General features: G+C 39.1%; 1 protein-coding gene across 2 annotated transcripts in view; it reads right to left on the bottom strand.

Annotated features, from left to right (window-relative positions):
- Positions 1-26,993, bottom strand: part of MAEL (maelstrom spermatogenic transposon silencer) — a 77,271-nt gene that overhangs the window by 25,903 nt on the left and 24,375 nt on the right. The window contains exons 2-9 of one of the 2 annotated variants that reach the window (XM_071207314.1): positions 18,512-18,595; positions 18,174-18,266; positions 16,845-16,944; positions 15,735-15,890; positions 14,504-14,545; positions 6,099-6,223; positions 5,323-5,377; positions 5,062-5,203 (exon numbers count right to left, since the gene is read on the bottom strand). In XM_071207314.1, the coding sequence (XP_071063415.1) occupies positions 5,062-5,203; positions 5,323-5,377; positions 6,099-6,223; positions 14,504-14,545; positions 15,735-15,890; positions 16,845-16,944; positions 18,174-18,230 (677 nt within the window). In that variant the 5' untranslated portion in view covers positions 18,231-18,266; positions 18,512-18,595. Of the gene's footprint in view, positions 1-5,061; positions 5,204-5,322; positions 5,378-6,098; positions 6,224-14,503; positions 14,546-15,734; positions 15,891-16,844; positions 16,945-18,173; positions 18,267-18,511; positions 18,702-26,993 lie in introns of those variants that run through there. The other variant, XM_004464722.4, reaches the window with a different exon arrangement.

Below are 26,993 nucleotides of genomic sequence, written 5' to 3'. Positions count from 1 at the left end.
CGGCTCCCCTTGTCTGCCACTTGACATACCCCATTAGAAAGGGCAGATCTTGGATGCTTATTCTCTTCTAGAGACAAAGGTGCTTACAGGGCCACCACCAGTCATCCTGTGCACACAAATTCCCATAATGTAGTAGGTGAGAGATAATTTCTAGCAGAAGCTCAGCATGGCCACTGAAGCCTCAATGGTAATACAGAAATGGTACATAACAAATAGGGTCTTTCCAAATTAATAAGAGCATGTTGCTTTTCACATGCTCAGTCTCTTGCCCATGGATCTTGAGATGCCCCCATTGCCTCTTCTAGCCAAGGGAGAAGCCCCTTGGGAAAACTGACATGGAAAGGGAGTCAATATAACTCACTAATGACAACAATATTGTACTACATGACACAACTTACCGGAGGGCCATAGTATATCACTGGTCTCAACACCTAGCTTAACCAAAGATGGGTGTTTGGAGTCTGAGCAGTTGCTGGAGCTGGAAGTAGTTCAATTAGCCCTCCAAGAAAGGCTATGCTGCCATTTGCCTAATCTCTGAATCTTCACTGATTCTTGGGTGGCAGCCAAGGGGTTGGCAGTGTTGGGGGGCCACTGGAAACAATTTTCTCACACAAGGAAGGCCCTTGTGAGGGGCTCCACATTTGGAAACAGCTTGTATCCTCACCCATTTCCACCCACTCAACTCACCGCACTGGAGTCACTGTTCAATGACACTGCTGGCAAACTACCTAAACATCCTATCCTACATAGCATACCCAGCAGGTCTCTCAGACTGCCCACTCAGGCTCCCAAAGCTTCTACCACCAATTGGTGGTCTGGGCCTATGATACCTCAGGGCTCAGAGGCTCTTTGGCCCTGGTAGAATTAGCACATAAAAAGGGACTGTCTCTAGGCCTATCACTGACGAAGATCGTTACATAACTTGTGCTCCAAACCAAACACTGGTATCGCACAGATGGGTCATGTTGCACAGAAGGAGTGAGAATGGGAGTGCAATAAACCCTTCTCCTGCTGCCATATTAATTACACAGGACCACTTCCCAACACTGCCAGAGCGACCAGGAAGTATAGATGATTGTTCCCAGATCAAGCAGTGTAACTGTCTCTGTCACCTTTACAGGTGAAGAGAAGCTGTCAGTCACACACAAAAAACTACCTCATTATTCCCTGCCATGAGTGCCTATTACCTAAACAAAGCACAAATGCCTTGGCTGACAAGTCCAGACATAGAGCAAGCTGTGAGAGAAACCAGGGTACAATCTCCCTCCCACTTCCCTTCCCTGAACGGAAGTTGCAGACAACACTTTACCCTTAAATACTCAGCAGGTAAAACTCTTAAGAACTAGGACATTCTCTATATAATCACTATCTCATTAACACTCCCAAGAAGTTTAACCATAATAGAATATTATCTAATATTAATAAATGTACTCCAAATTCAATTTCTCCAATTTATACATGACCTTTAAAACATTATGGGGGAGGGGATTCTAGATCCGATTGGAGATCATGTATTTCATTCACTTTTCTCTTTCAAGAGGAACACAACCACATATGGACGTCATGATACAAATAGCAGCCTCAGAAACTGGTCCTTGCTGACTAATGTAATGTCAATGATCACCCTGGCTCTGGATTTTAGTATTTTTGCTGGCTCCATGGATCACAGGCTTACTTACCAATACATGAGACCTCACCATGCAAACCCAGGAACGCTCAAACAGTACTCAGCTAAACCTAAAATTGTACCCAGGAATGGGAAAGAGGAGATCGCTGGCTATCACTCAACTGTCTGTGCACAGCATCCCATAAAGCATGGCTAATGGCTCATAGTTACACCTATCCAACATACCTACCCACTGACACCAATGCATTAATGATTCCCACTCCAGAGCGTAACCTAAATAAGATTCTCATATAGCACCTATGGCTTCACAAATATAATCAAATCAAGACTACATGGCTAATTTCCCTCTGCTCTAGACTGCCAGATATACTGTTTCAAGGCAAGAGCTTGGATTATTAAGGGGACTTGCAGAGAATTAATATCCAACTGGCATATATGCATGTACAAAACTTATTTTCCCTGTGGAGGGAAGAAGTGGGGCCATGCAAGAACATGCAGCTGCCTTTGCTAAGTGCATCCCAGGAAACCCCTGAAAAGTCATGGAGCTCTGTGATAACCGTTTTACAGAAACCTGCAGAAATATCAAGGCTAGAGCTGTCCAGTGGTATTTTAAAAGCACATGACAAAACTCCCTATCCTTTATAGTTGGTTACTTGGAAGGATACCCACCCCCTAGGACAGCTCCAGCATCATTGCGTCACCTCAGAGGACATCACCTCAGTCCAGATGTTCACAGATAGAGACATCACCCCAAACCATAGAGCCACCCACAGTTACTCTTGTAACACCAACAAAACAGAATCACTCCTACGCTATGAACCAAGACTTTGCCTTGAGAAATGGGAGAACTGTTAGATAACCACTTGCCTGAAATGAGACTCTCTAATCACGGGCCGTAGTCCTTACGCAATGCTAGTCACCTGAGTTGCATCCTGCAGGACTGCCTTGAGCTCTGCTGCCCCCCACTGACAAGCTAAATGTTGTACACAATAGGGACAACCTCCTAACATCTGAGGCCACCCACAGTCCTTTGCCTGATAGCCCATCTCTCTGTATGTGAATAGGGCCTGATACAACAAATTTCCTAGTCCAGGTAGTTTTGGATAATAGTCTAGCCTTAGACTATCTCTTTGCCAAAGAAGGAGTTGTCTGAGCCGCAAGAAGCACCTTCTGCTGCGTATATATTAATAATTTGGGACAAGTCAAAATCACTTTATAAAAGAGGGCTCAAGAGATTAAGGCATTTTACAATATAACTAAGGGTTTTCAACAGATACCTTAGACCCTAAAAAGTCTCCAACATCTTCTCTGGCTGTTCCCTGAAGGGTGAGGGGGAATAGCTACACAAAGGCTTCTAGCTCTTGGTTTTACTATTTACTGGCATTTTTATAATAACCAATATCAAATGTCTTATGCACTGGCTCAATAAAGCTATGCCCCTGACAGTAAATACATCAGCTACTCAAACTGCCAAAACCCTCCAAATAAATGATTGCTGAGGCACTGAGGGGTGAAATATCATAACTATCAAAATTTTTGTGTGCTGCCTTGGCCTCCATCTCACTTCGGCTAAATCACGTGCCTCAACACTGACCTTTGACCTAATTAATAAGCCTATTTCCACCACTGGGGCCTCAACTTACCAGAGCTCAACCCACATCTGTGGCTACAACCTACACCATCCACACCACCCACACCCAGAACCCACAGATGGCCCCAAATGGTAAGCTAACCATCCCCTACTGCCCTTAGATCCCCAAACCCTTTCTCTTTTTGTACATGTTCGCTTTAAACCAATCCTTGGCTCCTACAGAAAATCTACTAACCTCCATCCCTGAACCACAATAAAGCAGAAGCCCAGAGGTCTCTCTTGTTCTGCCTGTGTGCTCCTGCATGCTGGCTGAGCCACCCAAGATCATCTCATGGTCTCAGCTGCCCATTATGTTGACTTCTACTTAGACCCCAAATTTAAAAGCCCAACCTAACTAATTCCTAATTCCAAACATATAAATCTCTACATTATCATAAGAATACATGTTCTCCACACATGCCCATAAACCTTCACAAAAACTGATTATATATTAGGTTAGGGAAAAATAAAAGGAAACCCAGTAAATTCCGTAAGTATAAATATCGCAAACACTACTCTCTGATCACAACACAAAACACTAAAATTTACTAACAAAACTTTTAGTAGAAAGGCTTTTCCAACTGGATATTTAAAAGCCTTCTATTAAACAGCTACTGGGTTAAAAGAATTGAAATAATTATTATTTTTTAGGAGATACCAGGGATTGAACCTAGGACCTTGTGCGTGGAAAGTAGGCAGTAAAACCCATGAACTACGTCTGCTTCCCAATGAGGGTTGGGTTTTTCATTTGTTTTTAGGAGGTACTAGGGATCAAAACCAGGACCTTGTACATGGGAAGCAGGCGCTCAACTGCTAGAGCTATATCTGCTCCCTAAAGTTTTTTAAAATGTCAATGAAAATATTTTGTCAGAATCTATGAGATATACTGAAAGCAATTATTAGAAAATCCACCCTATTAAGCACTTAATAAAAATGAAACAAAAGTTTAATTAAATTCCTAATGCAAAAAACTAGGGAAAAAAAACCCCACAAAGTACCAAGGAGAAAAGATAAAAGCAGAAGTTAACAAGACAGAGCATACAAAAACAGCAGATGTAATAAATTAAAATTCTGTTATTTTGGAAAAAAATCGAAATAGACAAAACACTAACTTGAAAGAAAACAAAATAAATGAAATAACCATTGAAAAAGAAAATTTAAAAATCATGAGAAATTACTTTGTAGACTTATAAAAAAATGTGAAAATGAAAAATGCTACTAAGATATTACTAAGGAAACTGGCAAAATATGAGTATGTTCCTCCGATTATTTACAGTGTATTTCATCCACGGCAATACACCAATTTTTATAATAGTACTGTAGTAATGTAGGAGAATATCCTGTTCTTAAGAAACACACCCTGAAGTATTTAGAAGTAGGGGATTAAGTGCATATTTATAGAGAAAATTATAAAGAAAATATATTATGTTAATTAAGGAATCCTATAGAATGGTATATGGGACTTCTTTGCAATATTCTTGCAGTATTTCTGTAAGTCTGAAATATTTCACAACGAAAAATACTTTCATTTCACCTATATTCTTTTTTTACAAGAGTTCTAAATAATTTTTTAAAATCTGTGTAAAGAAATCTTAAACTCTTATCAGTATAAAAATTCTAATGATAAAGTATCAATTTGACAATTTTAAAAACTCTTTTAGTGGTACAAAAATAAAAGTATTCTACAGTGGCATATTCAAGGAAATTTACTTTTAAAGTTTTACAGGAAAATAATGCATTAAAAGGCAAACAACTAGTCCCATTATATTTTCTCCGTTCAGAAATATAAAATCACTATAAATACCTCGTATTGCTAGAATAATCCCACATAGCCACATCTAGAAGGCTCCGAACCCAGGTCTTAGAGGGCTCCTTGAGAAATTTTTTCTGGTAGATCCCCACTACAAGGTCCTCTACGGTGAGAAGTTCTAGATTTTGCCTGATTTCTTCCATTAGTAAATAGAAAAACACACACAATCAGTGCAAACTTAAGCACTGAGAACATGATCAAAATGAAAATAACAGATAATATAACACACTTTAGAAATGACTAATAATTTCTTACCTGATGCTTTCGCCATGTGCTTCAAACACCAATTAACCCTGGGTCTATCATCAGACTGGAGAAGGAAAAATAAAATCACTTGTTACTTTTTTTCAGTCTTGAGCTACTTTTAATTAATTCTGACCTTTCAAACTGGGGATGGAAGGAACTTAAGAGTCTGTGACAACTGAATGAAAAAAAACCAAGCAACATTAGAAAAGACCACTGCTATTAATAACCAGTTATATTTATGTAACAATTAACATTTTATGAAAAGCAAGTGAGACTTAGAGTAGTCAAATGAAGAAACCAATATTCAGAAAAAGATTAGGTAATCTGTTCATGGTTACACTAATCAGCAGCAAGGAGAACCCAATTCTTCAATTCTTAACCTACAAGAATCTAGACAAAATAAGAATATAATCTCTCTAAAGGTTATAAAAGGAGGGGCACAGGATTGCTACAATGACAGTTTTGAATATAAGATGATCTTGCTTGGAAGGATGGGTGTACAGACTAGAACATCCACTCTTTAAAGTATTAATAAAGATATTGAAGATATTGCAGAAAGATGAACTTTAAAAAACAAAAACAAAACCATGAGATCTATGAAAGCAGAAAGAAGTTCAGCTTTTGCAATCTCCAAAATCCCTCCCAAACCATAAAAAAATAAAAGGCATCATACCTAATTACATTTAAAATTATTCTGAATGAACATATTTCAACACACACACAGCTAATACTCAGGCAAAACTGCTTTCTGGATATCTAAAAAGAAATTCCCAGGCTGAAATTACCTTGCAGTAGATAGGTGGCCAGTTCCCTGGATTTGGGTGAATAAATCTATAAAGGTTTTGTAACACAGTTGCTTGGTCATGCCCAGATTCAAAGTGTGAAATAGGAATCTTGTGACTAGAATCACCTGAGGAAATAAAGAAGAGGGAGGAGTTTAAAGTTCAATGAGAACAAAGATTATGGGGTATGTATGGGGAGGAGGGTACAGGAAGAGGTTAACAGGTAACTCTTATTCAAGCATTTGCAAAAGTCTGGTTATGGTTAGGAACTTTACCTATTTTATCCCATAGTCTTATAGTCACCCCATGAGGTAAGCAGTATACACGTGTTAAAGAGACAACTGAGAATCACATAAGTTAGTAACAGCTAGTGAATAGTGGAGTCAGGACTCAACCCAGTTTAAGCGACCAAGCCTGTAAAATGTTTTCACTATTACCATACCACCTTTTATTAATCTGTTTTATAAGGCCAGAGAACTTCGTAATTTTTATGCTTTTAAAAAGGTGGTATGATAAAAAAGATTTCCAGCAAAAAAAAAAAACAGAAAGGACCAGGTAATTCAGACCAATCCTCCCACAAAAAAAATAAAAAAGCTTAAGGATATTAAGAGCAGACATAAAGAGAAATTATTGGGTCAAAATTGAAGTGGATAAAGAAATCCAGATAGATGAGCCTAGATTTGGGGGAAGTTATTCCCCCTGGTGTCATTTTCCCATTCCAGAACAGAGAGGTGAATATATGAGGAACACGCTTGACAGCTTTTGGAACCTGGCTTGCTAGTGTCCCCATGTGCCTGGAAGAAGCAAATATAAATCCTCTCTGGAAGAAGGTTAACAACACAAGCCTCAAGTGATGAATCATTTTCCCCCCAAATACTTAACATGAATAACCAGGTACACAAAAAAACAAGAACCAAAACAAAGTGGACAGAAAGGGACTCAATAGTAAATCCAGATACTGAATTTATTAGTGCAGATTTTTAAAAATCATGTCATTATAATTGAGGAGATTAAGTTATGAATTGGAAACTATAAAAAAGGATGAGGAGTTTTGCTTCTGATAACAAGAAACTAGGTAAAAGCTGGACAAATAGAAGAAAACACCTGCCTGAAAATATTGCAAAAATAATGCAATAAGGCATTATGTGTCCAAGATCTTGGAGAAGAGATCCTAGAGAGCTGAATCTGGCATTTGTGATTGTTTTTCCCCATAGGTGCCTGAGTCAAGTCGGGAAGAAAACATTTAGAAGCCGAGAAACCGAGCGAGTTTTCCAAAGACCCAGAGCTGGAGAGAAAAAATACTTAAAATATTATTCCATTTTCCTCTGGCTTCCACTGTTTCTGCTGAAAATCAGTCCACCCTCCCCAACTTTTTTTTTTTAAGATTTATTTATTTATTTCTCTCCCCTTCCACCCCCCCCCCCCCCCACTGCCCACCCTGGTTGTCTGTTCTGTGTCTATTTGCTACGACTTCTTTGTTCACTTCTGTTGTTGTCAGCAGCACGGGAATCTGTGTTTCTTTTTTTTTTGTTGTTGCATCATCTTGCTGTGTCAGCTCTCCGTGTGTGCAGCACCATTCCTGGGCAGGCTGCACTTTTTTTTGCGCTGGGCGGCTCTCCTTACGGGGTGCACTCCTTGCGCGTGGGGCTCCCCTACGCGGGGGACACCCCTGCGTGGCAGGGCACTCCTTGCGTGCATCAGCGCTGTGCATGGGCCAGCTGCACACGGGTCAAGGAGGCCCGGGGTTTGAAGCTCTGACCTCCCATGTGGTAGACGGACGCCCTAATCACTGGGCCAAGTCCGTTGCCCTCCCCAACTTTTAATAAAGTTCAGTTGGAAATAGACTGACCCTTTCTAAGGCCTGAAGCCTAATTTTAAATTATCTCAATTCTTGAAATTGGATTAAGGTAATTTCAGATGGCAAGAGACTCTAGCTTTCTGCCAGAAGCAATCATAAATCTTCTTTGGTGAGGAAAAATAAGTTTTCATATATACTATTTAGCACTCAAGTAAAAATAATCAGACATATGAATACATCTGAACTTCACAGAACATCAAGATAACCAACAGATTATAAAAGATATCCAAAAAGAAAATCCCTCTAATAGGGTTATAAAACACAAAACTTTAAAATAACTAGGCTTTTTATGTTCAGGGAAGTAAAAATCGGTTTCAGCAGAGCCTTAACCAATACAAATTAAAAAACAGAAAACACAACAAAAATTAAGAACTCAAAGACTGGATTTAATAGATGACTTGACACAATTAAGAGATAATGGTCAGATTAGAAGATAGGGCAGAAGAAAACATCCAGCATAATGGAGAGACAAAAGAATGGAAAACAGAAAACAACATAAGGGAGTAGATACGTATATAGTAGAACTTTTCACTATAATTGAGATCTCAAAGGGAAGGGGACAGGAAATTAGAAGCAGTATTTCAATAAATAGTGATAATTTTCCCAAAACTGATGAAAGATAGCAAGTACTACAACAAACCTCAAGAATGATATATTACAAAATAAAACCACATCTAGGTAAATCAAAGAAAGGTTGCTGGAAACCAAATACCAAATCAAAAAAGCAACCAGAAAAACAAGAAGGATTATCTCTAATGGAGCAGCAGTAAAATAGTTAAATTTTCAGCAGGAACAAAGGAAGCCAGGAGACAAGTCCATCATGTATTTAAAGTGCTGAATAAAAATAACTGCCAACCTAGAATTCTAAACCAATGAAAAAATATCTTTCAAGAATAAAAGTGAACATTTTTCTAATAAAAGTTAAATAAAAACACTTTAGACCAGGGGTTCTTAACCTGTGGTCCATGAGCTTGAAACAAAATTTTAAAAAAACACATTACTCTTGTGGGGATGTGTTGGGTGAGTGTGATATATTTATTAAATAATACAGAGTATAGGGTGGACTTAGTAAAGGGTCCATGGTTTTCACCTGACTGGCAAAGGGGTTCATGGAATAAAAAAGGTTAAGAACCCCTGCTATAGACAGACAAAACATTTTATCACCAAACTCTTCACTAAGGGAAATACTAAATGTTCTTCAGACAGAATGAAAATTATTCCAACAGGATGATTAGATACCACTGATCTCCTCCTACCCCCTCATTCTGTTAAAATTTTTGTCTCTCATTTATCACATTAACATATATTTACTTTAGTTTGCCCCCTCCAAGAGAACGTAAATTTCAGAAAGGCAAGGACTTTACTGTTCACTGATTTATTCACAATATCTAGAACAGCTGCCTAATGCACGGTAGTCGCAAACATTTGTTAAATGAATATAACATAAGCATATACATTTTTTGTCTATCAATTAGTCTTTTCCTTTATGGCCTACTCCAGTTTTCTCAATCCTAAGATTATAAACAGTCTCCTAAAGTCTCTTAAATACACTTAATTTTTTATTCTTTTTATTTTTTATTTATTTATTTTTTTAATCTTTTTAATCCTTTTCTTTTTATTTATTTATTTTTTGTTTAAATTTTTTTATTTTTTATTGACTTTGTAATAATATTACATTAAAAATATATATGTGAGGTCCCATTCAACCCCACCCCCCCACCCCCCCCTCTCCCCCCCCCCCCCCCAACAACACTCGTTCCCATCATCATGACATATCCATTGGATTTGGTAAGTACATCTTTGGGCACCTCTGCACCTCATATACATTGGTTCACATCATGGCCCATACTCTCCTCTATTCCATCAAGTAGGCCCTGTGAGGATTTACAATGTCCGGTGATTACCTCTGAAGCACCATCCAGGGCAGCTCCATGTCCCGAAGACGCCTCCACCTCTCATCTCTTCCTGCCTTTCCCCATACCCTTTGTCCATTATGTCCCCTTTATTCTTTTTAAACATTTAACTCTTTATCTGAAATTTACTTTGCATGTGGTAGAAAAGTCTTTTATTCTCAAATGGATTGAGCTAGGTCCTCCTTCCTTTTCCATTAATTTGAAATGCCAACTTTATAATAAATTAAGTTCCCATATTTACATGGTCTTATAACAATCAAATCTAGAGTGCCTGATTTGTTTATTAATTCCTATTCCCATTTCACAGTGTTTAAATTTCTACAGTTTTAAGGCTTGATAGTCAAACCTTTTCTCCAATTATTATGGTTCTTTTTGCAAGCATTTCTTGGTGACTCTGCATGTTCTTTTCTAAACACTTATTCCAAACCTGAATACCTACTAGAGCCAAGGACCACTTTCCACTAGTCCAAAGGGTAGAGACAGAATTGCTCTAAGTTATCATGACTTTCCTTTACAAATAAAGGTTTTTTAGGGTTTTGTTTTGTTTTGTTTTGTTTTACTATTTACTGCTGCTTTTTTGCTGTCTGTGTTGTCTTCTCATTTTCTCTCCTTTAGGATTCACCGGGATTCAATCCCAGATACCTCCGATGGGGAGAGAGGTTCCCTGTCACTTGTGCCACTTCAGTTCCTGGTTTCTGCTGCACTTCACCTTGACTCTCCCCTTGCTGTTTTAATGCATCATCATCCTCCTCTGTGACTCACTTGCATGGGGCACTGGCTCACCATGTGGGCACTTGCGCAGGCACTGGCTTGATGCGTGGGCACGCTTTCTCTTCCTTTCACCAGGAGGCCCCAGGGATTGAACCCAGGTCTTCCCATACAGTAGGCGGACGTTCTATCACTTGAGCCACATCCGCTTCCTTTATCTTCAGACAATAACACTTCTTCATATGAAAGGTTCTGATTGCTTACTGGGCACTTTGTACAAATTTTTCCAAGTTTCAAAAGTTCCTCCCCAGATCTTAGTATCTAGAACAACGTTTTGCAGGTAAATTGTATGGAACATTCAAGGAACATATACTAATGTTAAAAATATCTTCCAATGATTACAAAGAGAAAACACTTTCCAACCAGTTTTAAGACAGCAAAACAACCTTCATAACAAAAGTGGACAAGGTAATCTCAGTCTTAAATATACATGCACTAATCCTAAAACAAAATATTAGCAAACCAAATTCAGCAATTAAACATATATTGTGACTATAGAGGGTTTATAATATAAGATTAGTTTAACATTAGCTAGTCACCATATGAACAACAACGAAAACACCACAAAATCATCTGGCTACAGAAAGAGCATTCATTAAAATTTGCAACTGATACTGCTCTAGCCAAACTGGGAAGAGAAGGTAACTCGTTTATCCTGATAAAAAATCACATACCTAAAATGTCATATATATATATGACATTAAAGACCTAAAAAAAGAGTAACCTCATGTTCCCTGAAAGACTCAATATCATGAAGATGTCCATTTTCTCCCAAATGATCTATAGACTTAAAGATGAATCCAATTTAAATCTCAACAAGGCTTTCTGTGAAATGTGATAAACTGATCCTAAACTGCATACAGAAGAGCAAAGGTTCAAGGAAAGCTATGATTATCTAACAGAACAAAGTCAGGGGATTTCTGTAAATATATATTATCAAACTCTTGTGGTTAAGAATATGGTATGGGGAAGTGGATGTGACTCAAGCAACTGGGCTCCCACCAACCATAGGTTGCTGGTTCAGATCCCGGTGTCTCCTAAAAAAGACAGCAAGAAGACAGCAAGATGACACAAGAGACTTGGGGAAGAAAAACAATGAGACACAACAAGGCAGGGAGTGGAGGTGGCTCAAGCAATTAGGTACCTTCCTCTCCTATCAGAGAGATCCCAGGTTCAGCTCCTGGTGCCTCCTAAAGAAACACAGAAGATGGACAGAGCAAATGCAAATAACAAGGGGGTGGGGAGTAATAAATTTTTTTTTAAATCTTAAAAAATATGTATATATGGTATTAACACCAAAAACAAGTAGTTCAATAGAACAGGAGAGAAACCAAAAGGACCCACATATAAACAAACATGATACAGGTGACACTACATATTGGGGAATGGATTCTGAGACAATTTTATCCACATGGGATAAAAATGAAACTGAATCTCTACCTCACACCATACCAAGTCAATTCCAGGTAGAATAAGGACTTAGACACAAAAAATAAAACTCTGAAACTTTTAGAAGAAAATCCATACTATCTTCATGACCTCAAGGTAGGGGAGAATTCTTAAGACAGGAAATAACAAATAATAAGGGGAAAGATCAATACATTTGTTAAGTTAAAATAAAAACTTCTGTTCATAAAAAGACATCATAAAGTAAGAAATACAAAGAACAAAACAAACACATGCACACAATTTTAAAAAATCAATAAACAGATATAATAAACTTCCATAAGCTAATAAAAAACAATCTGAGAAGAGGAAAGCGATCATTGATATTAAAAAACACACATATAAAGTTCAAACAAGCAACATTAAACATATCATTTATATAAATATGTATACATACTAAAACTATTCAGAAAAGAAAGGAAATATATAACACAAAATTCAACACTGTGGTTCTCTCATAAAAAGGGAAGCGGACACAATCAGGAAAAGATATCGTGACCTTCAATGGTAGTGGCAATGTGTTATTTCTTCAGCTGATGCACTGCTGTTCACTAATATACTTGATACCTTAAATGAGTCATTCTTTTTGTGTATAAAGCCGAATTTTAAAACCTGATGGACCTTTTTATGGGAAACTGAAAGCAAGCAGCTTTCAAAGCTTTTCTTAATTTAAAGCAGAAATTCTCTACAGAGAAATGGACAGAAGCAGAGCTCCCCCTGTATAAGTGGAGAAGGGCTAAGATCTCCTACCTGCCCCACTCATACGGAATCTAAAGGAACCCAGATGGAAGAGGAGAAAGGGAACCACTAAACTCTATATCAAAATCTCTTCCAATCTGAGATTCTTTGATTCTAATGTGCTAAACCATAATACACAAAGCATTCACTTGACTTCACTTACATAAACTTCATAAAAGGCCAGAAGGCACAGGAGCTTGTGATAAATCTATATACATGTCATTTACTACTGTTAATACTTAAAGTGATACCCATATGTAAATTTGCTTCAGTGTTAAGTATATGAAACATGGTCTTCTCATCAGTTTGATTACACTAGCATAGGTAATTTCAATTATGTCGATATAACTGTCACTAAATATATTCACATTCATTTATCTTAATAGGCACATTTCCCAGGGTTATCAAGTTGGCAATTTACACATGCTTAAACTGGTGAGCTCCAAATATTTTAAGTTTCCTGAATGAGAAATATTGTGCTCAGTTTCAATTAAGTTTGAATAATAAATTAAGAAAACATTCCTGAGATCTTTACTACGTATTTTTTAAATAACCACACTTTCTGGTTAAACTACACTTTGTTAATCTGGTTAATCTGAAATGGCTGTAAAAATTAAGCCCTTAAAAAAGAAATGATTTTTAAAATTTTATCAGAATCAAATAGCAAAGAAAAGTAAATCCAGTGAGTGTCTCAAATGAGTGCCTGGCGCACAGTGGGTATTAAAATGAATTCAAGAGATGAACAAACCAGAAATAGAAATTAATTCACCAGCTAGGTCAATTTCTATTTTTATTACCATCTATTTAATTCAGTAATGTCCCCAATGTAACAACTGGGGAGATTAGTTATGTTTATAGTACAAAGCAACTATAGAATTAATCTTATCACAAATTTCACTCAAAACTATATAAGAGGAACTACCAGATAAACTCACCATTAAACACTAGAACCTCCAACACCAATTCCAAGTAAACAAAAATGGGCATATTTTACACTAAAACTGGAAAAAAAATTAAAAGTTCACAACCAAAAATGAATCTAAAATATCTTCATCTAAACAAGAGAGTGTCATAAGTATTACAATATAATTGCCTGTCATGGCAGGTTTTAAAAACTATGTTTTTGTTTTAATTTTAAGCAAAAAAAACCCATGATCATTTACATTCTAATACAACAGAAAAAACTTATTTTTAGAAAACAGTTTATTTCAAGAGCTTAGGTACATACAATGTCTTTTGGTTACAAAATAAAAACCTGCTTTTCTCATCTACAAAACTAATTCAGGGCTAAGTTTTTTCTCTTTACCACTATCAGACTATTTTTAAAGCATCAACTTTTTCTTCTCTTTTTTTAAAATTATGAAAGGATATCCCTGTAAAAAGCCCTAGATCTAGATAATCTGAGAACTCTTAGAAGGCTTATCTAAGTACCTGATGACTAACAGCAGCTTCCATTGAGGGCGAAAGATAAATGTAGAGAGAAAATAAAACCACAATCCCCATAAAGGAAAACAGGATAAGTTTATAAAAAGTTAAAAAATTTTAAAGATCAACATGCATTATCTACCACTTCTATGAAGATAGTTTCAACAATAATTTCTCCCAACTTATGTTTTGTGTGTCTACATAAAACAGTGAGTCTTTACTAGGAGCACATACATTGTACTCCATTCTTTTATACTTACTTGCAGCCTGACAATGAAACCGAAATCCTCGTGGAATTTCACCTATAATACAATAAATTATTTTACTAAATAAGCAGAAATCTGAATAGTCTCTAGTTGTATTACAGTAACATTTCATAAGATGACCAGGCCATAACACAGTAAGGTAATTTTTATTGCAATGTGCAAATACAGAGTAAGCCTTCATATTGTTTTTTGTTTTTTTAAACCAAAGGTATGGCTATCAAAGAATTTTAGCATATTGCCTAAGCTACCTTAAAAAAATATCCCTTACAGAGAAAGAAACACTAGGTCAAGAAATTGTATGCTAAAGGACTGAAGTATGAATGGGGCTCCAGAGGTCGTTAGGCGCTTGACATAGTAAGGTATAAGAAGCATTTCTCAGGGGACTAAGTCTCCAAATTCTCTCTTGCTTTATGTGTATCAACATTAACAGAATAGTTATTTTACTTGTCTTAAGCAGCTACCTCACAAGTGTGAGTAGGATGATTAGTAGTTTGGGCATCTTAAAATAATGAAGAAAAAAAAATCCTGGGACATACTAATGGATTTTAAAGCAATTGACAAACTAAAGATGAAATTATTTCCCCGATGTATTCTCCCCTATATATTTCTCCTACATACTGTTGAGGGCAAGGTGTTCCCCTACCATTGCCCATACTCTTGAAACCAAATCATATCCTTCCTTTTCACAACTATCTTGTTTTTAATGGGATGGAACAGTGGGAAGAGGAGATACCAACAGAACTGAGAACTTATCAAGTACTCAGCTATTTACAGATTCTCATCTATTCCTTAGGGCAGCAAACATTTACAGAAGAGCTAATAGGTTTGGGGAGCTTAAATAATTTGCTCAAGGTCACAGAGCAGTAACAATTAAAAAAAAAAACCAACAAAAAACTAGTGCCAGCTGAGGTAAAGGGTAGAGAAAAAAGGCAAAGTTTTAGAAATCCCAAGGTATAAGGCCCCAGGTGAAAGAATAGGCTATGCATTTTACAGGTAGTAAAATGTCCACCCAAGTCTATAAAGCTTTTCTAAAGCCTAAAACCAAAAAACCCTCTGGCAATACCTCATTCCTAACCATTTTTCAATTGTTCTTATGAAGCTTTGTTACATTCTAAGGACTCAGCTGTGCATCAGCTATCAAGAAAACAAATACTATTATCAAACTGAGTCAGAATAAAGAAAAAAGAAAACACAACCAACCTATCCACTCTATCTGGCTACTTACCAGGATTTATAAAACTGTGGAAATCTGCCATAATACCTTCTTGGAGAGAATATTTAACACAGCCAATTTCACAAGGGAGGAAGCGCTGTTCACAATGAGGAGGTAGCTCGCCATGGCTAAAAATGTTTAAAAAATAAAAAATGCCTCCAAGGAGGGCTAAAAACAAAAAACAAAACACCAAAAACATAAGATAAAACCAACAAATAAATGTCTCAAATATACCCCTTCTACAAAAGTCTCTTTACCTCAGGGAAAACCAAAAGTTTTAGAACAATATTCCTTGTGTTCCTATATTCTCAAATGAGCTAGAAAAGAGAAAACTAATCAGCTATAGCAGACAAATGAACTGAATTTTTTATAATTACACTTATCAAGAATAAAGTACCAACCATTCTTTGAATGAAACAAAATTATTCAAACTTGGAGCCAGCTCTACAAAATTCAGCTCTACACAAACCCTCAATCTCAGAAATGACTAAAGAAAAGCTATGACCCACATTTAACAAATGCAGGGTTTGAGATATAAAGCCAAACAGAATCAGTATAGAAAAGCTCTGTGATAATTACTGACAATTTAATTCATTTCTTCTTTACTTTTTACCATTAAATATACCTGAAACCACCTACAAATTCCCTAAAGAAAGAAATATGAGAACAGTGAAAGGAGTTTTTATTTACAGGACTGGCCACACTTAAGACTGTTAAAGGTTTATTAATCTTTAAAAAGTCAGAATACAATTAAAAACAGCAAGAAGGAATAGTAAGGATCTTTATTAGTTATCATCTTTTCTAGACCAGACCAAGAACTCATCTTTATTTTCCTAATTATAATACATTTAAGTGTTAAGTTACAATCACTTAAATCTAAAAATTATCTAATTTAATAACATATGAAGTGGTAGAAACCAAGAACCCAGGATTTCTGTTAAAAACTCTCCGGTATTACTCAAAGGGAGATTACCTACTCTTTTATAGCTTTAATGCCATCATATTTAAATACTTACGTTCAATTACTTTGAAATGCAGGATAGATATAAAATTTTTACTGATCAATGCGTCATAGTGTTTTCAGCCAGCAAATTTAAGCAAAATATTTTGGGATTACTGTACCTTGGTCACTTTTTAGAGACAAGCTTGACATATCTGGGAGTGAAACATTCTGCTTTGGCAGAAGCATGCCTGGCCTCCTCAGCGGTGTGGAAACAGGTTTCTAAAGAGGAAGAAGATGATTGTCCATATACTTAAACTCATGCTGTGCACTTTATACTGTATGTTTAATTTAGCAAATGAATGCAAAACAGCCAGTTTACTTCAGTAACCTCTCCAAGCCAATGAACCCAATAAGTAAATAAATATTTGTCAATAACACCAACACCCAAAGGCAGACAAAAGCAAAATCCAGAAATATTTTAAATTGGAAGGTTGCGTGGTAAATACCAATTCAATTGGTACTTAAAAGTCATTTGGCCAATACTGATATAGTTAATCTCACTGAACCACCTATTATGTGCCAGATGGCCAAAACACTTGCTAAAGTACTCTTTTGCTGTTTTTTCACTTACCATAAGAACTATATCATGCTGATTTCCAGGTCTTATATGACTTACACATGCAACATTTTAAATTGAGAAAAAATATCGTAAGAAATCGAAGAAGAAGAAAATCAAAGCTTGCAAGTACAAATTCATCCAACTAGAAGTTCTACTCAAACATAAGTCCACCCAAAATTTAAGCCCTTCAAACCTAAAGCAAGCAAAGCTCTCTTGAATTTCGATCCAGTGTTGACAGTTTGAAAGAGCAGAATGGAATTTTACTGTGTAAGAATGGAAACAACTTAGAAGCAAAAAAAAAAAAAAAAAAGCCACAATTACCCTGCATTTTCTTGATACAAAATAAGAAAATCAATTTTATCTAGGATTTTAACATTCTACTACACAGAAACGTATCGAAATAAACTTTATTCAACTCTTTTACCTGAAAGGCATGCAACAAACATTCACCGACATTTCCAAGTCCTTTTATTTCAATATTTTAAACATAGTAGCTGGCTTGGTTCCAAAAATGTCATTTAAAGAGAGAACGGTCCAAACAGCCTTTAAGCATCTAAACGAGACTCTAATCAGAGGAGTTGAAAGGGATCCTTTGAAGTTATCTATAAGAACTCCTAAATACCGAACACTGCTATGGCTCATCATGGTTTACTGGCAGCAGGTTTCCTAATAAGGAGTCTCCCGCCCTTTTACCAAATAAATGAAATCACGATGTGTCCTAGTTATGGACTCTGTTCATTTTAAACAGACATCTGACACCAGGGGAGAAAAAATAATACTCTTCTTTAGCCCAATTCACCCAGTAGTCTACCCTCGACATTCTTCTACTCACTCCTCCAGCAAGCCTGTGTGCCCAGGCAGGTGGCTGCTCTTCTCTGGCTAACCTTACCTGCTTCTCTGAAGGCCCAGCTTCCTTTCCCTGGGCGGCCCTCCACTCTCGAGCCATTTCTGCGTATTTTTCCTTTTCTTCCTCACTCAGGAGCTTGGAGCATCAAAGGGGGAATTAAAGAGAAGAAGCAACACATGAGCCCCCGGGAGGCGGTTCCGGAGTGCGTTTGCCCTGGGCCAGGAACAAGGCGGGAGGAGGAGGGGGGATCCCTCTCCCTCCAGCAGGGGCCAAGCCACCACTGGCTTTCCTGAACCTCTTTTCTATCCGCCTCGCCCCGCAGTCATCCTCCCGCTGGTCCAACTGCCCCTCCTGGGTCTGCTCACCCCCTCCGGCCTTACCGCCCAGTCGGCGGAGCAGTAGGGGATGGCATCAGCTACACGAGCCACGGGCAGGCCTCGCCGCCTCAGTTCAGGGATCTTCTCCTGCACAAAGAAATAGTAGGCATTACGGCTGGCCCTGCGGTTCGGCATGGCGGGCGCGATCAAGCTTCGACGTAGGCCTACGGACCGCACCAGCCGCCGGCCCTGGCCCGGCTCCGACCCTTAGTAACAGCGGCAGACGCCCGCACGCGCGGGCTGACAGCTCTCGACCAATCAGAACGCGGCGCGCAGCCGCATTGGCGCAGCTCAGAGAAAAACAGCCGGAGGCCGGAAGATTCTGCCTCGTGCAGCTGGGTGAGGCGGAGCGGGGGAGGGGGAGCACAGGTGGGAAGCATCCTGATTGGCTGGGATGAGTCGTTGGAGGGGGCGGTGTCAGTGGACGGCTTGGAGCAATTTCTGTACATTATTGCGTAATATTCACCAAAGTAGGCAGAGAGAAGGAAACTAGCAGGTGTTTTAGATTCTTCCACATTTTATAATCATAGAAAGGCAACTTTGTGCCAAATACTGTGAAAAGTGCCTGATGGAGGATAGAGTAGGTACCATGACAAACAAGAGCCTTACCCTCGGGAAGTTTACAGCCTGGTGGTGGTGGTGGGGATAGATGACAAAAGCCAGTGAACCAACAGATACTTTTAAATGCAGGTTTAATAAGTATTAGGAAGGAAACATGTACAGTAAGAGACTGAGATATAATATTCTTGAATAAAGTTTTATAGATTTCCTCATAAAGGTCTGTTTCATTACCTGGTATTATTTCTAGGTACCTATTTTTGGTTCTGCCTTGAAAGAGATTTGTTTTCTATTATATCTTATAATTGATTACTGCTGGTGTGGAGAGAAGGTATTGATTTTAGAAATCTGTATATTTAGCCACCCTCCTGAACTCTCATATTGGTTCAAATAGTGCCAGTTGGTTTACTTGGATTTTATTATTAAATGTCTTTCCCAGAGAAAATTCCTCTCTGCTTTACTATACATGCAGTATACACGTTGCATCTATACACATCCTATGTATATATTTTAAAATCAAGAATGGGAATTGAAAAGTATTAAATGCTTTTTCTGCATCTTCTGCATATGGTTTTACCTTTTAATTCAATATAATAAATGATACAGATTTCCTAACGTTGAAGTATCCTATCATTCCTAGTATAAACACTTCTTGATAATGAGGCATTGCATATTTTTAAACATATTTAAGAGTTTACTTCTTTGATCATACTGATAATTGAATTATAGATTTTGTATGTGTGTGCTCTCCTTACCAGATGTTGGTATTGATCTCAGGGTCATGAAAGCCTTATAAAATAAACTTCCATCTTTACTCAGATTGAACAGATGGGAATTATTCCTTGACTGGTAGAACTTATTAATAAAACTATTTGATTCTGGTATTCATGGAGAGAGATGAAGGGAGGGAATGGTGTAGATCATTGACCACCATTTCAATATCTTGCATGGTTGTTAGTCTCATCAGATTTCTTTGTTTTTTCCAAGCCAATTTTGGTAATTTATTCTTTCCTGGAAAGTTGCTTCCTTTAAGTTCAAATGTATTGGTATAAAATCTTGGCTAGGATGTGGAGCAACTGGCACTCTCATACATTACTGGTGGAATAACTGCTTGACAGTTTCTCATAAAGTTAAATATATATTTACATTAGCATCCAGCAATTCACTCATTCAAGAGAAATGAAAATATATATCCACATAAAGACTTGTACTATACATAAGAGTTCATAGTAGCTTTATTCATAAGAGTCCCAAGCTCGGCATCAACCCAAGTGTTCATCAATAGGTGAATTGATAAATTGTGGTATATCCATACAGTAGACTACTACTCAGAAATAAAAATTGAATTATTGAAAAACACAGATATATTTCAAAATAATTTTGTTGGGTGAAGAGAGGCATATATGAAAGGATAGTGTATGATTTTAATTTGTATTAAACTCAAGAAAAGGTAAAACTGTAGTTATAGAAATCAGATCAGCAATTACCTGGGACCAGGAAGTAGGGAGATTGTATTGACTAAGAACTGGATACACCTTGGGTGGTAGAAATATTCTATACCTTGATTGTGATGGTCATGGTTACAAGGATTATATATTTGTCAAAAGTCATCAAGCTATACATTAAAACATGTGCCTTTTGGGGGAAGCCAAGACAGCAGCAGAGTAAGGAGGTCCTGGAGTCAACTTGTGCTACAGGTCAGTTAGTAATCACCCGGAGATATGTAAAGGGCCTGTTTGGGGGCCCCGGGCCCCAGAAGTAGGCAAGGAGGAGACTTCCCGTCTGCAGGGAGGATTCGTGAGTGGAGTCTTCCGCACACACAGAGGTCAGTGCCACCTCAGGAGCTATTCCATGGCTGGAGTTGGAAGCTCCATTTCCCAGAAAACAGAGGAGGAAGACATAATGTGGCACTGACTTCAGTTACTGATTAGTAAATTTGGCAGGTTAAAGTATATTCCCAGCAACAGCTAAACTCTGAGCCTATTCAGTTCACAAGGAAGCTGGTAACCACCATTTTGACTCTGCCCCTGGCATGAGGGGAAGTGGGGCTGATTGAAACACAGCGCTGTTAAGCACTGGCTTCTTTCCACCCAGATCAGATTGCAGCTCTAGCCTAAACCCCAGCCCCACCTCCTGCAGGGAGGAAAGTGGGGGGACCTGCACTACCTCTCTGGGAAACTGCAAGCCACGCTGCAGAGGCCAGTGCCTGTCCTACTCCAGCGGTGCAAGAAGCCTCAGCAGCTATTCCGTGGCTGGATTTAGAAGTTCCATTTCTTATAAATGGTGGAGAAAGAGACAGTTGTCCACTGACCTCAGTTACTGATTAGTGGACTCGGCTGGCTAAAGTATAGTCCTAGAAACAGCTATGGTTTGAACCTGTCCAAATTGGAAAGAGGCCGGTAGTCACCATTTTGACTCCTCCCCCAACATGAGGGGAAGCCTGGCTGACGGAAAAGCCAGTGAAGTTAGGGACGGGCTTCTTTCCACCAAGATTGGACTGCAGCCCTAGCCTAGGCTCCAGCTCCACCTCCAGCAGAGAGGAAGCTGGCAGGATCTGCACCAGGCTCTCCAGGCAATTGCAGGTGCTCTTGGCAGGCACAGACTGAATACTCAATCACCTGGGGCTGCATCCCCACAACTTAATAGGATAGAAGAGGAGCTGGGTATCCTTGGTCTCTCCAGATAATGGCAGATGTTTTCAGCCCACAGGAACTGGTTTGTTGCATGCTTTCAAGTCCATTTCCATCTCTGTCCCTCCCCCCACTAGTATAAGAGGGAACTGGTGTTCCCCCAGCCTCTGAGGGCAACTTCAAGCAGTTTTGGCCTACACAAACCCAGCCATTGGGCACCTGTGGCTCCACCCCCATCCCCAATAGGACAAGAAACGGACTGTGTTTACCCAGCCTCTCTAGGTAACTACAGGTGCTTTTGGCCCACACAACCTGGACTGATGGGTACTAGTAGTTCCACCTTCACCCCCCAGTAGAAAAGGAGGGGCCTGGTGTTTCCACGGCCTTTTTTTGGGCAACAGCAGACACTTTCAGCCTGCATGGACTGGACTGTTGGATGCCTATGGATCCACCCCCACCCCCAATAGGATAGGAGGGGTCTGGTGTCTCCACAGTCTGTCCTGACAATGGTGGGTACTTTTGGTCCACAGGGACTGAGCTGTTTTGTGTCTGTGGATCCAACCCCATGCCCTAATAGAATCGGAGGGGACTGGTGCTTCCTCAGCTTCTCCAGGCAACGGCAGGTACTTTCAGCCTACAGAGACTGAACTGTTGGGTGTTGGTGGTTCCTTTCCCACCCCCTATAGTGCAGAAGGGACAGAACTCCCTCAGCCTCTCAGGGCACTGCAGGCATATTCGGCCCACCCAGATAAGACTGTTGGGCACTCCAGAGAGTCCATTCCTACCTCCAACAGAGAGGTGGTCTGGTGCTATATCAATTTACCTGGGCAACTGTGGTCACTTTGGACCCAGATGGCATAGATTGCTCCTCACAACTATAGCTCCATCCCTGCCCAAGGTAGAGGAGGAAGGAGTGTGAAGCTTCATCAGTGTCTCCGGGCAACTAGAGGTAGACTTGTCCTGTCCAACTTGGATTATTATACACAGCTGCAGCTCTCTCCCTACCCCTGACAGAGGAGAAAGGTGGGAGAAGCTTCATCAATTCCTGGGGCAAAGTGGTCAGCTTCAGCCTCCATAGCTTACAGTACCAACTACATCCTCCGACTCCCACTACACAACAAGCAAGGGAGAAAAGAAAAGAAATCCCTAAACTAAAGGGAGAAACTGCACCCAGAACAAATACACCTAACAAGCCAGATGTGAAAACACCAACAAAAAATTACAATCCATACCAAGAAACAGGAAGATATGACCCATTTAAAGGAACAAGATAAGTCTGCAGATGATATAAAGGAGTTGAGACAGCTAATAACAGATGTTCAAACAAATTTCCTTAACAAATTCATTGAGTTGGCTAAAGAGATTAAGGATATTAAGAAGATACTGGGGGAGCACAAAGAAGAATTTGAATGCATACAAAGAAAAGTAGCAGACCTTATGGGAATGAAAGGTGCAATAAATGAAGTTTAAAATACACTTGAGGCAATGGAGGGATACTGGTATGGGATACCAATGACAGGTGATATATGACTGACAGGGAGCTGTACAGAACATATGTCCAGGGTGCATGGTAATGTTTGGATATACTCATAGTGGCAACAATTAAAAACCACAGTAGGGGGGGTACTGGGTTCCTGGCCAGTGGTGCTCTGTCGTGGTCCCTAGGGGAGCAGCGACAGTCTCCCAGGTACAGTGGTGGGGACCGGGAGGGAGTGAGGGTTCAACAGTGAGCCCCTGATACTAATGACTATGCTTGTGAGCTGATAAACCCAAAATAATAACAAGGCCTAGAGCAACTTTGTGCCTGGGAATTTCCTTCTGTCAGCCTTCATGTTACTCAAATGTGGCCAGTCTCGAAGCCAAACTCAGCATGTAAATGCAATGCCTTCCCCCCAGCGTGGGACATGACACCCGGGGATGAGCCTCCCTGGCAACGAGGGACCACTATCAACTACCAACTGATGATGCAACTGGAAAATGACCTTATACGGAAGGTTCAATGCGGATCAGCAGAATATCCATGTCTACATAAAATACCATGTCTTTAAAATGCTGTTTGACCTAAAGTAAGGGGGAAATGGAAAGGAGAAAGGAGTTTATATGGCTACGAGTTTCTAAAAAAGAGTCTGGAGGCTGGCAGAAGGTTTGCCCTCATGCACAACTGAGCAGAGTCAGAGAGACAGATAAAGCAGATACAACCCCCAGATATTGGTTCCTTTGAGGGCTAAAGAGACCCATGGGAGTTATGGTCATGGCCGATGGGGTTAACTACCAGGGCAGATGGCCCCTCTTTGGAAATGGTGTTTATGTGTGATGAATCTGGACTCAGATGGGATCTCCCTTCATAAGACTTTCATGCTAATGTGCTGGAGGTGCAGTTAATGTTGGGGTTTAAGATATATTTAGGGGATTTGAATCTCTGGACTGACAATGTGATAGCCAGATCCTGAGCCTCAACAGACTCCAGCACCTACAATCTGATTTATTGGACTTACCACACTCAGCTAAGATGGAGGTGAAGAAGGACAACCACCACACCATGGAGCCTAGAGTGATTACAACTGAAAATGGGAGGATTGCATCCAGCATCCAGGTGGAATCTGAGCCTCCTCTTGACATAAAGGTGCAATGGACACAACCAATCCAGTGTCCACATAGAAGAGGTGGCATTGGATTGGGAAAAGTGGACATAATGGACAAAGGGTATGGGGAAAGGCAGGAAGAGATGAGAGGTGGAGGCGTCTTCGGGACATGGAGCTGCCCTGGATGGTGCTTCAGAGGTAATCACCGGACATTGTAAATCCTCACAGGGCCTACATGATGGAATAGAGGAGAGTATGGGCCATGATGTGAACCAATGTATATGAGGTGCAGAGGTGCCCAAAGATGTACTTACCAAATCCAATGGATGTGTCATGATGATGGGAACGAGTGTTGTTGGGGGGGGGGAGAGGGGGGGGTGGGGTTGAATGGGACCTCACATATATATTTTTAATGTAATATTATTACAAAGTCAATAAAAAATAAAAAAATTTAAAAAAAAAAAAAAAAAAAAAAAGATATATTTAGGGGATTTGAATCTCTGGACTGACAATGTGATAGCCAGATCCTGAGCCTCAACAGACTCCAGCACCTACAATCTGATTTATTGGACTTACCACACTCAGCTAAGATGGAGGTGAAGAAGGACAACCACCACACCATGGAGCCTAGAGTGATTACAACTGAAAATGGGAGGATTGCATCCAGCATCCAGGTGGAATCTGAGCCTCCTCTTGACATAAAGGTGCAATGGACACAACCAATCCAGTGTCCACATAGAAGAGGTGGCATTGGATTGGGAAAAGTGGACATAATGGACAAAGGGTATGGGGAAAGGCAGGAAGTGATGAGAGGTGGAGGCGTCTTCGGGACATGGAGCTGCCCTGGATGGTGCTTCAGAGGTGATCACCGGACATTGTAAATCCTCACAGGGCCTACATGATGGAATAGAGGAGAGTATGGGCCATGATGTGAACCAATGTATATGAGGTGCAGAGGTGCCCAAAGATGTACTTACCAAATCCAATGGATGTGTCATGATGATGGGAACGAGTGTTGTTGGGGGGGGGGAGAGGGGGGGTGGGGGGGTGGGGTTGAATGGGACCTCACATATATATTTTTAATGTAATATTATTACAAAGTCAATAAAAAAAAAAATTAAAAAAAAAAAATACACTTGAAGCTTATAACAACAGATTTGAGGAGTAGAAGAAAGGATCGGTAGTTATAAGATATGGCCTCCAAAAGTGAACATACAAAAGAAAAGACAAAAGAAGAGAAAAAATTGAAAAGGGTCTCAGGGAACTAAATGACAGCAAGAGACATGCAAACATATGTGTCATAGGTGGCCCAGAAGGAGAAGAGGAGGGAAAAGGGTCAGAAGGAATATTTGAAGAAATAATGGTGAAAAATTTCCCAACCCTATTGAAGGACGTAGATATCCATGTCCAAGAAGAACAACATACTCCCATCCAAATAAATCCATATAGACCAACTCTGAGACACATAAAAATTAGAATGGTAAATGCCAAAGACAGAATTCTGAGAGGAGCTAGAGAAAAGCAATACGTAACATATAAGTGATACCCAATAGAATAAGTGCCATTTTTTTTTTATCAGAAGCCATGGAGGCAAAAAGGCAGTGGTATAATATATTTAAAATATTGCAAGAGAAAAATTGCCAGTCAAGAATTTTATATCTGACAAGATTATCTTTCAAAAATAAGGGTGAGTACTAGATATTCACAGATAAACTGAAACTGAGAGAGTTTATAACAGAAAGACCAGCTTTGCAGGAAATACTAAAGGGGGTCATACAGCCTGAAAAGAAAGTATAGGAGAGAGAGGCTTGGAAGAGAGTCAAGAAATGATGACTGTATCAGTAACAGTAACTAAAAATGTCAAAAATAAAATGACAGATAAAACACAAAGATCAAAATGGATGAAATAAGAACTGCCTTTACAGCAATAACATTCAAGGTTAATGGATTAAACTCCCCAATCAAAAGACACATACTGGCAGAATGGATAAGAAAATATGAGCCATCCATATGCTACCTGCAAAATTGAAAGTGAAAGACTGGAAAAAGTTATTCCATGCATGCAGTAACAACAACAACAACAAAAAGCTGGGGTAGCTATACTTATATCAGATGATATAGACATTAAAAGCAAAACTATTATTAGAGACAAGAAAGGACATTATATATTAATAAAAGGGATGATTCACCACGAAGAAATAACAATCATAAATGTATTTGCACCTAACCAGGATGCCCAAGATGCATGAGGCAAATACAGGCAAAACCGAAGGGAGAAATAGACATCTCTACAATAATAGTTAAAGACTTCAATACAACACTCTCAGCATTGGCTAGAACATCTGGGCAGAGGATCAATAAAGAAACAGAGAGCTTGAATAATATGATAAATGGAGTAAACCTAGTAGACATATACAGAACATTACACCCCAAAACCGCAGAATATACATTCTTTATAAGTGCTCATGGATCTTTCTCCAGGATAGACTATATGTTGGGTCCCGAAGCAAATCTCAATAAATTCAACAAAATTGAAATTATACAAAGCACTTTCTCTGATCATAATGGAATAAAGTTGGAAATCAACAAGAGATGGAAAAAGGGAAAATTCACATATGTATGGAGATTAAATAACACACTCTTAAATAATCAGTGGGTCAAAGAAGAACTTACAAAAGAAATCAATAAATATTTTGAATGACAATGAGAATACAA

This window comes from Dasypus novemcinctus, chromosome 13 (genome assembly GCF_030445035.2).
Source record: "Dasypus novemcinctus isolate mDasNov1 chromosome 13, mDasNov1.1.hap2, whole genome shotgun sequence".
In the NCBI taxonomy this organism is placed as follows: domain Eukaryota; kingdom Metazoa; phylum Chordata; class Mammalia; order Cingulata; family Dasypodidae; genus Dasypus; species Dasypus novemcinctus.
This window is presented reverse-complemented; position numbering and strand designations above follow the sequence as displayed.